The 17,071-nt window shown below is 32.3% G+C and overlaps 1 protein-coding gene across 3 annotated transcripts in view; it reads left to right on the forward strand.

Moving 5' to 3' along the window:
* Positions 1-17,071, forward strand: part of LOC125065108 (moesin/ezrin/radixin homolog 1) — a 33,496-nt gene that overhangs the window by 7,542 nt on the left and 8,883 nt on the right. For all 3 annotated transcript variants that reach the window (XM_047672539.1, XM_047672541.1, XM_047672540.1), the window contains one exon: positions 6,007-6,186. In XM_047672539.1, coding sequence (XP_047528495.1) covers positions 6,007-6,186 — 180 coding nt within the window. The remainder of the gene's footprint in view (positions 1-6,006; positions 6,187-17,071) is intronic.

Here is a 17,071-nt window from a genome sequence, read left to right on the forward strand (position 1 = left end):
ACCTATTTTCCGCAAAATATTTTTTCGGCGTATAGCATTCGTCTCTTGTAATAGAAAACCAGAATCTTCACATTTTTTTAATTTATTTTTAAAGTTAGATGGTTGTTTGGTATTTAGAGCTTGGTACGATATTGTAGTCTATAAATACAATTTAAATGATGAACCCAAAGCTTCAGAAATGACATCACGTCTTTTGTTTTTTACATCTTGTCAAATACGATTAGTAATTTGGACGATTTAAACAAAAGGAGCTGAATCTCTTGGGCAGTTATTACCCAATAAACTTCTACCATTGTTATGGTTAAACTTAGCTTCTATTGCGAACGGTATTGATTTAAGTTTTTAACGTATAATTAGAGTTAAGTTGTCACTTTAGGTGCCCAAGGTAAATTGTTACTTCAAACAATTTAAAACCCATTGCGATGTCATTCTTTATATTTTAACATCGAATTTACTGAAAATTATATTTAAAAAAAATGCAAAAGTATAATTTAAATAAACAAACACTTCTTTTCCTTACGTAATTTAATTTGTTTAAACTAAGACATATTCTCGTGTGACTCATACGTCACATATAATAGCAATTTTCTAATAAAACTACCTAAAAATTTCTTAAATATTTTGATGGTTGAACAAACTTTTATTTAAACTCACCTGTTAGCATGTGTAGGTCAAGTCTTGCAACTAAATTTTAAACTAGTTCCTCCAAACCCATTGAATTAAAATTGACAATGCAGTCAGTGACAATACAATTACAATACAAAGTATAAATGTTGTTTGACTGGCTGGTGGGTCTATTTAGTTTAGAAGGTGGTATAACCCAGGTTATTGGAGTTTGTTTACAAAACTCTGAATAGCATCGGAAATGCTTACACGTCCGTGTCTGATAAAGTATTTAAAGCCATTAGCAGTAGTAGTAGTAGTTTACATGTTAATTGGGCTTTGTGCAAGCCACTCATGAGATATTCATTCGATATTCGTAACATTTCCGAGCAGGTTTTGGTGATGTAAGGAATGGGTAAGATGTTTTATAGCGCCAATGTCTATGGGCGATGATGCCCACTTAAAATCAGTTTGCACTTTTTTGGCCAAAAAAAGCGCGTCACTATACTGTAAAAAGACTTGCATCTGAATTCTATCCGGTCTTGTCGGATTGCCGTCCCATCGGGTTATGATATTAAGGAAATAGAGAGCGCAACCATGTGCATAAAATTGTGCACTAATGTCTCCTATGCTGATATCCTTTGACACTGATCGCTTTAGGCGAAATCTGTTAGGTTACGGGCATCACTAAATATAATAAAGATAATAAACCTTTTTTAATTAATTTTATTTAAACCATATTTGATCAGCCGATGACAAAGTAAAAGTTTCAAACGTTAACATTATCTCAGCAGAATCGAAATCCGCGAGCCGCAACACATTGACGCGTCACTCATTCATTACTTGTTGTACTTGAAAATTAATTTGATGGTCGATATGCTTCGTGACCATAACGTTTCACGCCGTTTCACTTACATTTCGATTTCTTGAACGGTCGTAGAACGATCAATCTCCTGCTGATTATTCATTCATACAAATACTATTTAATTATTTATTATTATTATATTATTATTATATTTCAAAAACCTCTGAGGATATAAGCGCAGAAATAGTTGCATCAAATAAGGTTCTAGTATGTACGGCAAATGAACCATCATTTATGTAATTTCTAACTAAAGAACAGGAAGAACGAGAAATTAATGTGGCCGATAATGTTAGCCATATGACAGTATCACCTGCTCAATCCCACCTGTCCCTCAATTTTAAGCGCCCGATGTTGTAACGCTGAGCCTTTGTTCTGCCATTGACAGAAGATGATTTTTAAGTTACAAAAAAATGTATCTTCATTTAAATATATAAAACATCTACCGTTGTTAAACTTATAAGTTTTAGTTACGTTATTCAAATTGTAATACATATAATTTGTCTTGCTAATAAATAAATTAATCGAGACTAAGTTATCGTAAGTCTTAATAATGTTATTTTATCCATGCTTTACTTTTTTATATTATATTACCGTGGCAAACGGTAAATTTCAAATAAAACCTTTCCGCTGATGATAACAATCTTACTTGCAAATTTTTTTATATAGTTATAATTAGTTTTATGAGTCGACTTAAACAAATTGCTATTAAGGTGGGTGTAAATCGACTTGCCGAGAAAAATGTTTATTTAGAAGAACTATATTTGTTTAATATGTGCGGAGGTGACACCTGGTGCTATCGTGTTAATTATTTTACCTTGACCGTGTGTAATTTTTATACTTAGTTGCACCTTATATGTAGGTGCAACCTTTTTTTTTACATTTTATTCATCATCGTTTATCATTAGGAAACACATTGCAGTTTCCATGTCGTTTTAATTATTATATGTTGTCTTATTATATGAGTTATTATTTTTAGCTCCAATAAAACTACCGTATTATGATTTCTGAAGATTCTTTTTCTCTAAAATTTTGGTAGAATTTATTTGACTATAACTAACATTATGATTAATAATACGTTTTAAATTAAAAGAAAATTTGTCTTTAAAATGTTTTAATATTAAATGCTAAGTTATCAGTTTTATTAACTCATACATAAAATTCTGCGATCACTTTCATATTCTAGAAGACTTACCACCAATTAACTTATTATGAAAACAAAATTCGTCGATGCGATGAGAACATTTCGTGATATATTCCTCTTCGAGCATTACTTTCTATTAGGTAATTTTTACGTTAATTATTGTCATTCAAGTAACTGAAAAGTAACGATGACTTATAATTTCTAGACACGTTATTACTTATTATTTTATATCGTGTATTGTATTGCGACGTCATTTGTTGTCTAACATGACTTGATATTAATTTATTATGAAATCATTAAAATAATAAAAATTAAATTTTACAATACATGTTTTTGATGAAACAAGGTATTCAATTGTTTTGCCAAAAATGAAATGAACAAAATAATGTTTTTGACTTTTGTGTGAAATTAACGTTCGTATTGCTATTTGTAGAAGTTACTTTTATTAATCGGTCAATGTCGGATCAAGTAATAAGGTTAATAGAATGTTCTACCAATATTTTTGTATAGATTCTCTTAGTATTTGCTATCTTTTATCCTCAATGTTCGCTGTAATCTCAGAATTATCGCATCTCGTACGTGAGAGCAAGTGTGTCGGTGATATCATCTTCATATCTTAATTGTTTGCAAAGACTGATGCACTCCTCAAACACGCCGACGATATTTTTAGTACTAGTTAATATTATAAATTACTTTGAAATTGTTTATACGAGATCATCTCGTAGCCTTTGACTCATGTAGTTAGGATACCTCGATATCGCATTTGAGTAAGGGCCTCACCTAAGACGATCACGTCTTCTTGATTATAATAGAGTCTGTAATTAAATTTCTTTAAATTCTTGTAACCATGTTAAATTTTTTGTTCCGTAAAAAGAGAATAGGTAAATCGAACTTTAAGAAAAATAATAAAAATTCAATCACTGAGGTAAGTCTTATTACGTTTCTAGAATATTTGTTGTAAGTGTATATTGTAAGTGTCGAAGTAACAATAAATTTTCCGTCGTTTACAATGGAAAAATAAAAGAAGACCAAAAATATCTGGCGTAACGGCGCTTATAGTTTTTTTAGACCTTGCCCCCATGCCTTAGCCTCTCAGTGTACCCTTGAAGCGACGATCATGCTAATGTGTGTCGTTTAAATATCATTACCTTGTTAATGCAAGTATTTTTATTCGACTTTGACTTTTATTTCAGTTAATGCTGGTCAAAATTGTTTTAATTTTTACCAGCAGTAACTTAATTTATAATAACGTTAAAATACTTTATTTCTACCAATATTAAGGCCATCGTTAGTACTTACAGCACAGAAGTGTATTCGCTACTGACAGTGGAACCTGTCGGCAAATACCTCCGGAATATTACTGTAGCTAATATTTCATAATACTTAAAGAATGTACATTTATTTAAATCCAATTCGAAACTCATTAAAACAGTCTCTTCTGTTAAATGTAGGATACATTTAAACATTGAGAAAATAGCAAATTTTATTACAATGAAAATTCTAAATTCGCTTAGTAACTTGCGTAGGTTTGTAATCAGTAAATTGCTAGTCTTGCATAAACATCCGTTGGTTACTGCGATAAGTCCTAGATTGTCGCCACTAACTTATCTCCCGCTTACATTTTACGCGCTGATTCATCGCGTTCAAGATCAACTCCCTCTTTCTCATTCCTGTTCTCATTATGATATTTTACTGTGTTAATTAGTTTAAAATTAGATTTAAAAACTATATAATCATGGTTATGAATGTTGTCTTTAAAAAATAAAATCTTTCATTTAAGAAAACTGAACCGCACTTACCTTTTTTTCGAGGGAATTGATTAAATTAAACACGTATAAAAACTAATATTGAAAGCAAGTGGTGCAGCAAGCATAATAGGGGAGCCTCAAGGCTCATCATAATCGACCTCGTAGCGATGAATGAATGAACGCAAAGTACATTGTTGTCAGCCACCATTCGATAATATCACTCACGAGACTATTGTTCATAGATTTACGATTGCGTGATAAAGTACTACTTGGAACTAGAAACAAGTGACTATATAGCTTTAAGTTAACCTCTAACGAATCTATGTACTGTCACATGATATGTATGTAATTTAAACTCGGTGTTCTTAATACATTGTCATTGTCGATTCAGATACTCGAAGGAAAAATAATTATTTCAATTAGTCATTTATACAATTTCAATAATTATCATTCGGAACAAGGTAACAATTATTAGGTAATGAGGTATCTAAAACCATAAACATTGCTCTAGAACAGTTGCCAAATACAGAGATAAGATAAGGTTTCGAAGGTGAACCGCTGCTTTGGGTAGGTCTAATACATACATAAGTAATTTTTTACATCAAAATAAGTAGGGTAACAGCCTATAAAATTCTTACTTCTAGAAAAACTTTCTCCTCTTAAGAAGAAAATTTAGAATTTTATGGTGGGTCTGTGGTGTAGTTGTGGTCGTTTAATTTTTAGTTGGTAGAATTTCGTCCAACATACGTTGGAAATGGCCATGACGGTACATCTCATATTTTCTCTTTTCTTTCTCAAGTAGCTGATGTATTATAACCATATTTGATCTTCAAAGTTGAGCATTCAAAATCAATGTCGGCAATGCGCTTCTTTCCCTATAAGTGAATGTCTATTAATTATAATTAATATTAGATGCGAGAGCAGTTTGTAAATAACGATGACACAATTGCTCCGGAAGATCACATCCGTTTGGCACCAGCTCAACAGACTCGTGTAAATATAGATACAAAACAAATTGCATCTATTTCTGTTTCGGTTTCCTTTTTTTATTAACATTTATCTTCTGTTCATTCCACTTTGGGAATCATACTCACACTATCCAGTAACATTATCGTAAATAATATTAATAGCCAAGTTAGAACTAAAATAGTTTCTGATAATATAAGTATCTGATTTAATTTAGATTTTACTTATTATTTAGTTTATACGACCACAAATATTGTTAACGATGATTTTCGAATAGCTATTTACGGAACACTGTTAATGCAATGATCATAAAATCTCGTTACGTTTATGTTCTTTTTATCTTTTCTGTTTTTATTATTACTATTTATTGTTTGAGTTTATATTATAAGAGGTTTTAATATCGAATATTCTGCTTCTTGATTATATGCTAGTCTCTTGTCTATATAAACAATAATGTATAAGTTTTCCTTATTATTTGCAGCATTGTTGTGTTATATTTAGAATTGCGAATTATTTTAGGCACGTGATACACATGTTGAGTCAATCAGGAATACACACAGTAAATAAACTCAACGCGTCGTTCGACTTAATATGTATCAGAAAATACTAATGGTTTCAGTGAGGATTACTACTTTAATCTAATAAAACATAAGTGTTTGTTAATCTTTTATTATGTATTGTAGATGAACGTCCGGGTGACGACGATGGACGCGGAGCTGGAGTTCGCGATCCAGCAGACGACCACTGGCAAGCAGCTCTTTGACCAGGTGGTGAAGACCATCGGCCTCCGTGAGGTCTGGTTCTTCGGCCTCCAGTACACCGACTCCAAGGGCGACCTCACATGGATCAAGCTTTACAAAAAGGTTTGTCGACATTGCCTTTATAATATTCAAAAAAGAGTGGATTTAGAGTTCTTCTTTTAAATCTCCTCCGACAAAGATAATTTAAATATTGATTGCCTATAATTCTTAAAAAAGTCACGGTAGAAAACATAGCGTGACCAATCTAATTATTACGACCGGTTTAAATATCGTTTCTGCGAATAAAACACAAATGGTATTTCACGTTGATTGATGTATTTAGTGTATTGTAAGTGGAAACATTAAAACATTATATATTTAGTCAGCTCTGTCAAGTTCAAGTTTTTGTGTATCGCAATTGTAATTCCTGATAACATTATGTTCTGTTGAATTTATTGACGAGATTGTAACTAGTTTTGTTTGCCAAATGGCCGATTGATTTTGTAAATGGTCCGCATAAACATTTGCTAAGCAGAACTTATCTCATTTTACATTAAATTTCCTTAATGAGCGTTAGTTCTTTAAAAAGAAAGAAACAATTGCCATTTAGGTCGACGCGTGTTTCCGTCATTTTGTTTACGCACAATTCATAAACCTTCTGTGACACTGATTTTCCTGTATTTATCCTTAATCGACATTGACCCGCTAAACCAATGTCATCGTGTACAACTTGTACTGTACCAAAAATATATCATATACCCTCGTTAGCGAGGACGTCCGGTTGTCGGATTCGAAATTACTGTAAATCGTATATGAATATTCAACAAATTCGCACTTCGATCATGACTTTCTAAACGGTCAATGATGCAAATTAAATGATTGACAAATCGCCTTTTATTTGGATGAACTGATTGCTTTTCTTAAAGTGTGCTTCGTTACATCACGTTTGACAAAGATTTCGATATTGTATTTTGTCGTGCACAATTGTCCGTTTTCTATGACAGACGTGTCGTCGAATTCCGTGTTTCTATTCACTTGTGTTGTCTCAGTGAATGGGTAAACAGGTGTAATGTTACCAAACCTGTTCTCGATAGTGGGTTACGGTACATTCCTATTGGTTATGCGTATTCTATGTCAGATGAAAATCGTTGAATCCCAGACACGAGCTCAGCGATGCTGGGCCATTAGCGAAAACGGAAAGTAAAAATAGACGAATGCACGTTTTGTAAGTTAAGTCGAGTAAATAAAATAGTAACCGGATTTAGGAGTGTCTGTTATCATAATCAACAACTAACATGGTCACGATAAAGTGTAAAAATAATTAAAAAGTCAAGTCATTGATTACATTGTGATTGTGTAATATTATTTTACTTTTAAAAGACGACAGAGAGTAGGTGAATTTTGTTGTTCAAGTGATAAATAATATCTTTTTTTTATTTGACTAAAACTGATACTTTACGTAAGAATTATTTACATCGAGTATTAAAAATAGCTACTGTACAAATATCGACCGCGTAAAATTCTAATGCTATTACTATTTTCCCGCTTTTAACATTCTCTGGACAAAAATGAACAAGCCATCGGTATTAATGTTACGAGAAAAGGCGATAAGACGATGGTGTTATAAAAATAAATATTTAATTAAAATAATATTGATAGTCGGCTATTCTCCTTTAAAATAACTTCTTAACGATAACTCCGGGCTAATTGGTCTCGTGATAACAATGCGGAAATCGAAACTGGCGCGCGTGCCCTCGTGTAAACATTCATTGAGTTTGATTCAATAAACTGTCCAGTTGAACGGCCTATATCTCAAAATAAACAGTGTCGTCTGTACTAGACGTACGTTCTTTTTGTTTTAACCTTTGATGATGGTTTTAATTCGAGATTAAAGACTTTATTTCGTGTACATCGTAGACATATAAAACCTTCTTTTTTCGTAATTTTGACAACAAACATCTTTTATGATACACATTCGAGCAGATGTGCCGACAGAAACACTTGCATTAAGAGTAATAAAAATAAAATCCTGTGTATCTTTGAACGATTTTAACAAGTTTATTTTTTACTTTTGTTAAATTATGATAAGACTCAGTCTGCATTAAGTATCATAACATAATCTAACAATTTTTTTTTATTGTTTAGAGAAAAATATTTACAAATACGTATTTAAATCAACGCATTATCAAATATAAAAACGACGACTATAAATATTTGTGTAAAAATGTTGCAATTTATATGTATTCGTGCAATATAATGAATTAAAATCGACAATGCTTACTCATGCCCGTGGAAAGGCCGCAAATGTTTCTTATTATGCGAGGTTAAGCCCACATCGGATATGTTTTAGCATTCAGTTCATCCGTACAGAGGCAAAGGCGAGTGAGTCATGTGCTACAATAGTCATTCTTATAAATTATACCTACATCTCTTCTTTATTCGGTTTTAAACGACAAACGTCTAAGAACTATTATTATTAATAATACTTCAAAAAGGAAGTTATCTATTCAACAATTTTTTTTATTTATCTCTAAAATTTTGTTAAGGAACCGGTTTGGATGATTTTTTTTAATCTGTAGGCATAAGACCTATAGCATCTTAGCTCCTAAGGTTGGTGGCGTATTGGTTTGAAGTAAGGAATATTTAATATTTCTTAGTGTCTATGTCTATGTGGAGTGGTTAATACTTATTATCAGGTGGACCACTGCCCCATTCGCCTACTAACTACGTAAAAAGATACACGAAAGGTACCTTAAGTGTGATCAGAAAACATTGTTCTCTGTATGTTAGTCGATATTTCAACGATTTTTATAAACTCACATATATAAAAAAAACATGGCATAAACATTATTTAATATACAACCTGTGTGTACTGAGGTAATAAGTTAATAATATTACGTGATGATATTTATTGTTTGACTAATCAATAAGTTGTCGTAGCCTTTGTGAATAGTAAAAATAATCAGTCTAATTTTAGTACCCGCATGGCATCCTTTCTGGGCTGTCGACGTTCTATTCGTAACATGTACTTTTATTTGATTAATATAGTTTAATTTAAATGACTTTTGAATGACTCGGCTGGTCTCACAATACTAAGAAGTATTAAAGAAGGCTACGATATTATACCTGTACCCTGCCGCCAACTAAGAATATGAAGGGCCTTCGTGAAGCAATTTGATTCGACTCATGCATGTTTCTTCGCGATGTTTTTCCTTACCGTCGAACACGAAATGCCATATCATAAATAAATTAGTTTTTGTATATTAATAATAATTACAATTCCATTCAAATAATTAGTTGTTTAATTATTTATGAATTTTAATTCAAAAGCAGAAGAACTAAACACAAAAACTTTTGCAAGGCTCTGCTTTAATTACAAATCAAACGATTGACTTTTTAAAGTACGATGATTTATTTGAAGCTCGAGAGATTTTAATTGAAACTGTTGCATAAATACAGGAATAATTACAAAAACATATAAAGATAGTTATGTATTGGTGGCGAGGCATTGCGAAAAGTAAGCCATCAACCGATAAATGTACAACTTAGTGGGTCGCTGTATATAATAACTGCGGCGCTGAATTCATTTGCTAAACTTTTCTTTGCAAGAAGCTCTGTTGAAATTCAGCGCTCTATAAAAGCAGGGGATTGATGGAAAAACATGTAGCAGAATAACATTCGCTACATGTTACTACATAGAGATAGTCACACGATTTTCCTCTACCGCCGATTATGAGATCATTTTCAAACACAAATTAGGCGATATTCTACTGACTCAGCGATCTCGAACGTTAATTTTTTGATGTAAAGAAGTATATTTGTATTCTTTGAATATTGTAGTGTTACCAGATGTTGAATTGTGTAAATCATGACATGTTTATCGAGCATGTGGCACCAGCATGCGTAAGCCAAGGCTCGATACAAGGTAAATTGTTAATGCCACCGGATAGCTTACTGAATTCAGAAACACTTACACGAAGTCACTTAATATGTACAAAATGTTGTTGCTATATCTATTTGAGATGAACAGACTTCGACCCCGTTTGACCGATTACCATAACATTTTAAATTTCAGGGTGAAGGATAACACCGTGAGGAAACCTGCATGTGTCTACTTTGTATTATGCTTAAACCTTCTCCTTAAAGGGAGAGGAGGCCTTAGCCCAGCAGTGGGAAATTTACAGGCTGCTAATGTATAGACTCTAAATAATACCTATGACGATGTACGAAATATATATTCAATAAATTTATTGTTTTATAAAACAGTGCATTATGCAATTTATTTGGAAAGCAGTCGACACTATTCACAATTCAAATTCGATAACACTTACGAACTATCGACGCTTGACAGCGTAATTTATTACGTCTTCATACGCAAATTACATACGACACCGAATACGGATTTCCGACATGTTCATCGGAAGTTCATACACGTACCTCGCGAACAGCAATACCATAAGAACATTTCAGTGATCATTAAGAAAACTACACTGTTTCTGTCATTAGGAATCGATCGAATTTGTACGACTTAAACTTTACTTTAAACTGCTTTAATTTCAAATATCTTACCATTTCATTTGCCGTCACGTTGTTCTGAAGAATCTTAAATCGTCCTCTACTAAAGATTAGAACATAGATTAAATCTAACTATATGAACATCTATTAAAGATAGCAACAATTTCTTAAAGATATAGCAAATTCCTTTGAATGTATTTATTAATTATAGCTTAATATTATACACTTTTTTTATATTGTACACTTTCGGAAATGAAACTTGTTCTCACCCCCCTCTCGAAAATGACTGCAATAAAATCTTCGATCAGTTGCTATGGTAACGAAGGGAAATTTAACCTGTTAGTGTTAAAAATTATATATTTTAAGTAAAGTAAAAGTTATTTTGCGTTTACAATAATAGGGAATAGGGATTAAAGTATAATAATGGCACGGTTTTTTAATAATCTGTAATATTGTTTGTAACTTTCAGTTGCCTATATAAGTATATACATAAACACATATCAAATGAACACTACTACTACACGCTATTATTTATCGTCATCGTCAAACGATCGTTACTTCGCACAAACAATATATGATTCAATTGTTTGTACCTCAAGAATGTCATAGTAAAACTTACATCGAGTGCCTTTTTTATAAAATTATCGATAACATATAAATGTATGTAGTGTTATCAGCCGCAAGGTATTAATGTAATAGTTTGTATATCTTTTTAGGGTAAAAATTAGTTTTTGATTGTTATCGATCGTATTTAAGTGATAAACATACAATGTACAAGAGTACACCGCTATTAATGAATGTTCATTTAATATCAACTATAAGCCAATAATTTGAAGAGTTCCTCTGTAAGATTGTTTTTTTTTTTTTAAACTTAAATGCTATCAAAATAAGGACGTATACATTCAAATTTGTTCAGAATAGTTCCTTTTGATGGCTGTTGCTAATGTCTAACGTTTGTGTTATCATAGTAAATTATGTTGCATACTCCCATGCAATTCTATGAACCACATGTTCTATAGTATGTGATTTCAGAACACAATTACTACACCAATTACACCAGTACGTGGTATTTTATAAATAATATTTTGTAATGTTATTTTACTTGAATTTTTTTTTATCATGTTTACATTGTTATAATGTTTTATGTTTAAGTATAAATTTATTATGTAATATTAATGAGTATTTAATTTATTTCGACATATTTCTGGTAAAATTCAGTGTATTCAGGCTGACCTTCTAGTAAAGTATAGTAATAATTAAATCGTCGATGGAAAGGAAGAAAGGCTCAAGGGATAGTAGATTAAATTCCCACGTATTCCTTTTGCCGCGATTTTTTTATAATATTGCTAGGCAGACTGGGAAATGGGCCACATGGACATTGGCGCCGCAGTAATATTAACCATTACTCACTGCCACCAATGCGACCAACCTTGGGAACTAAGATGTAATTACACTGGCACTCGTTCAACCAACCGGAGTATACCAATACCAATCATACTGTTGCTGCTGCGTTTGCAGCTGGAATAGGTGATGAGTGGTACCTACCCAGACGGGACGATCCGGCACAAAACCTCTTTACCAAAAATTATTAATAAGTAATAATAATGTTTACTTTGAATGACCAAGAATTTATTTTTAACACAAATTAAATCCCTTGAGTCTCAGTTACTTACCAGGGTTCCAGTCTTTGGACAAAATCACGTGTTCTAACCAATGTGCCATCGCGGCCAGTCCTTACTCCTATAAAATTATTACGTTAAAACGTAGTCTACGTCCATTGTAACGTCAATTAGTCAAGCTATAACAATAAATATAGTAACTAGTCATTAATCGAAATCCAATATATACTTGTAAACGTTAGACAGACGTTTTTAAATCAAACAGGTTTTAAAATTTTCCAATCTAAGTAGTCGTTACTAAGCCATTTCAATGTTACAGTGTTAATCTGTAACGCCAATAAAGTCTCATTACAAACATGTCGTATAGGTACTTTGTTACAATGTAGCCTTACGTCATTCGACTTTTTTATTTGGTTATACAATACACCGATCGTTGTTTAAAATATGCTACATTTATAATAGAGAAGTTGATTCATCTGGTTTGTTCCGCTATGACTAATGAACTGTTTGATAAGGGATTTAAAGGGAAATCAATGTTATTAAATTAATTCAACGAATTCTTTAGTATCGAATCATTTGCACTTGTTTTTTACCTGTATATTATATGTAACGAATGTTAGATACATTCGTTACAGATAGTATGTATGTACTAGTTGCCTCGGTTTATTGTTGCGGTTATAAGATATATTTTTTATTTGAATCCGACTGAAGAACAGAAACTGTAGAACACCTGTACGGACTAAGAATTGACATAAACATGCAAGCAGTCGGTCGACTTGATATAAGCTGGTCACCATAAACGTTGCCTCTGCAAGTAATTGAACCCATTGCTTGTATATACCAGTTGAATCAAAAAGTTAAGCCCCCTTAAAAAAAGGAGTATGGAATCCTGACTTACGTTTTGTTAGTAAAATAATGAAAAGTTAACTTCTAAAACGCTTATTAACGCAATACTACAAACTTTAACTAGGCGAAAGTTGACCGAAACGTCCCGGCCCAACTATTTAAGTTTAAGATTTCTCCGAGAGCTGTGGAATCGTTATTCTAACTCAAAACGTTTAAATCTAACCACAAATGTAAAATGTATGTACTTATATACATATGTTTGAGGAAAAATTGCTATCATTTTCCATTAACATGATCGATGGATGGTTGAAAAAAAAAAACCTAGAATCTAACTCATATATTTAATAAATGAATGTAAACTAATTTTCAAACCGGTGGTCACTTTACTTTTAATTTTATTCTATAAAATGGCGATTCTAAAGCGCTTATAAACGCATATTTTTCTTTTTAGTACTCAGTAAGAAAAACAAAGGAATTAAGATTGAAATATTAAATTTAAAATATAATGCATATATTTAATTCGTCAGAAGTGTAATGTCATAAACATGATTGAGTCTCAATTATATGTCGGTAACCTACAAGCCTACACGTAAGTCACTGTAACCCCAGTTCCAATGCAACTATCAATGGCAGCCTTGCAAGAATAGTAAAAGTGATTTATTAAATTTAATGTAAACGTATACGTAGTAATCGCTGTTAATTATTATTTTCCTTTCCATATATATTTGATCGTATATATATCCGAATAAACTACTAGAAATCGACTAATGAAACGAGAAATATTCCTAGCCTATCCTATAATAATTAAATTCTTTTTTTTTTGTTATTATGTCAATGCTTGTATTTACAGCATGCTCCGGCGTCAGTCTGGAACTTACTTATGGTTATAATCAACATTTCTCAGTTAAATTGAAAAGAAAAACAATAGTACCTTTAGATGAGGATTAGAATTATTATTATTGATTAAGAATTTCTTGAATAAAATTTAAAATAAAACAAAAACATGCGTTTTTTTTGCCTATTTTTTGCAATGGCTCAACGATACATCTCTTAAATGAGATGAAATCCGATTAGTTGAATATTTTATTTTGTCCGAAGACAATATTACTCGATTTCTTATTCGAGTAAGTCAAATATTTGAGATTTTTTTCAAAATAATATAATAAAGAAGGATAAACAACACTAATTGAATATTTACCCCAACGGATTTGCGTGTGTTTGTAAATATACATAAATCACACATATATATCTATGTGTGTTCGTGTAAATCATGATTACTTTTATGTACATTAATATACAAGTTCATTACCCACGTAATCTATTTATGTCTTAATAGAATTGTAATTAAGAATTGAATTACATTAGATCCTATATTTTATTCGCTAAGCGAGTTCGCGAGAGTCTTATATTATTATTTTTAATTTGGACTGGTTTTCTTTTGACTCATATTGCGGTGGAATGCTTTAATTTTATTCGCATACCTATAATCCTATTAAACTATAAATAATAACTAGTTTTGCGCGGACACGCGTATTTATCTTGTCATCGCGCTATCATCCGATGTAACATTTTTAATTTAATTTCTATGAGATCCGGTTTTATCGTTGGAAGCTTTTATTATATAAGCTTCAATTCTAAACTGCTAGATAATCGCACATTAGTGAATCACTACATTCTGTTATTTGTTATGAAAATTAGAGATATACATAAATGTGGAATAGTATTGAAGAAAATATATTGAGTGTATAAACTTATTCAGAACAACCGTATTGTCGGAGTTCGCTCGATTTTATTTTTCATAAAGACAAAAATTTAATGAAATTATTAGATTGTATATTTTTATTAAAAAGTAGGTACCTACTACTTGATTAGATATCGGTATAAACATAGAATACTCCGGAAAAAGTTTGATATTGGGTATTCTAATAATTGGTTTGTAATATAATGTGAACGAAGCTCTCCAGACAGTATTTATTTTAGCGCAATTCTCGGTCCTAGCCAAATCCCAACAGACTCTATTCACATTTATTCATTATCCAGACGTTGAACTGTCTCAACGAGTTTGTTTATACTCTACGTATAGAACGAATTATCGAACCAATGTGTGTACGTCAATTATAGGCATATTTATTTAATATGTATATCTTAGCTTATAAAACAAAAGTTAATGCTAATTTTTCATAGGAAATCGTATGAAAAAGATATGAATATATACCCAATTCCAAAAATACGAAACTTAATGGAAGATAGCGGGATCGTCACAGTTTATTGTGAGAAAACTCGCATGTGAGGATTCTGCAAAATATGCCACATCAAACCAATGAAAAATGCATGCATAATCTAAATTGAACGCGGATGAAATTACGAGGCACAACTTGTATCCTACAAAGATATTATTTTATGTATAATATGGTAGTTTGTATTTGTTCGCCGGAGCGACGAACCCGCCTCGAAAACGCTTGATATGAGAGATAAGTCGCAAACACTACAGAAATTATGTGAAAAATCGTTTGCATTTATACGATAAAACAGAAATACTTCGTTGAACTCATTTAATTACTATCTAATGTTGTAATTATGCAGTTTTTAAATTATATTGCTCATTAAACACTTTTAACACTTAAATTTTAGTCTTACAACTCTTGTAAAAAAACTTCTACAAGTTCATCGTTATTTTTATATCCTTTATACAAAATATTACGCTTCGCTTTTATAAAAAAAAAAAAAAATGTTGTTTCAAATACAATACCAATTAGAGGACGTTTAGAGTCGAATTATATACACTTAAGGACTACGACACTTGTGATGTAGATTAGGTTCCAGTAGATCTGATGCACGCGATCTCGTTTCAACGCTCACGGAATGTTGCTTTTTGTCATCGGCGATAATTATGATTATCGTAGCATATGAAATACGGCCTCAATACAAGTCGTGCGGCGGCGCGGGCGACGGTGGCGGCGCGTCGCATTGCGTCACGGATACCCGAACGAATGCTATCTCGGAATATCGACGAGACGCCTCTTGACTCGAATTTGAAGCATCAATAACTCCTCGTGAAGTCGTAGGTTCTATATTGAGCTACGAACATTTCAAGAACAAACTGTGCTTTACTGGATAAGAAATAAGGAATATTACTAATCAATCAAATTTTGTACCGGTGCGATATCGTAACCGGTACCATAAACAAGTTTGTGTTAACATCGATTTGGAATTGATAGAATAGTTGAAGTCGCACATACTTGATGGCTCAGCAGCAGTGGATAACTGAATCAATATACATATTTTTTATATAATAATTATATTTTTTATATGGTGTATGTTAGAATTTGTACATCTTTGGTCAAATAGAATATGACAAATAAACTGCTTGGACAAATTAGTTTTATAGTAAAAGTGGTCGCTAATACCTAATACATGCATTTGTTTGGCTTCGCCAAATCGGCACATACGATGCGCGGTGAGCGGTCAACGAAGCGAGACGCTGCGCCCGCCTGACCTCGTTCCCACGACTCTTCATCACCAGGTGGCAGCGGTGACCTCTGCGATCTTCTCTAACAACTACTCGCGTCCTTGATTGGTAGCTTGGATGACTCACCGAATAAAACTACCATAAACGTTACATCTTTCCTTTGTTACATTTCTGATATATGATATCATAACCTAACGATTTAATGAAATTGTTTCACTCGGAATTGAGATGTTTATTCTGAGAAACAAGATTCGCGATAAAATCGCCTTACAATAACAATCTTGACATCTTTATGTCCAAAGTAATAGCGTATTTAATTTGAAGTGCGAACAAGTACCAGACAGCGAGTGAAAGTGCACTGACGCGCCCGGAGACGACCTTGCTGTGCCACGCACACGCGTACCCAACCTCATTTGCTCTGTAGTCCGCAGCACCACTCTGTAACCTGCCAACATACCAACCATGCAATTTATTATCAACGATCAGCAATTTATTCTCAACAATCTCCCGTAACTGAAGGAAACATGACGTCCGCTTATATAGTAAATTGTTTAAACGC

Source organism: Vanessa atalanta, chromosome 7 (genome assembly GCF_905147765.1).
Source record: "Vanessa atalanta chromosome 7, ilVanAtal1.2, whole genome shotgun sequence".
Taxonomy (NCBI): Eukaryota; Metazoa; Arthropoda; class Insecta; order Lepidoptera; family Nymphalidae; genus Vanessa; species Vanessa atalanta.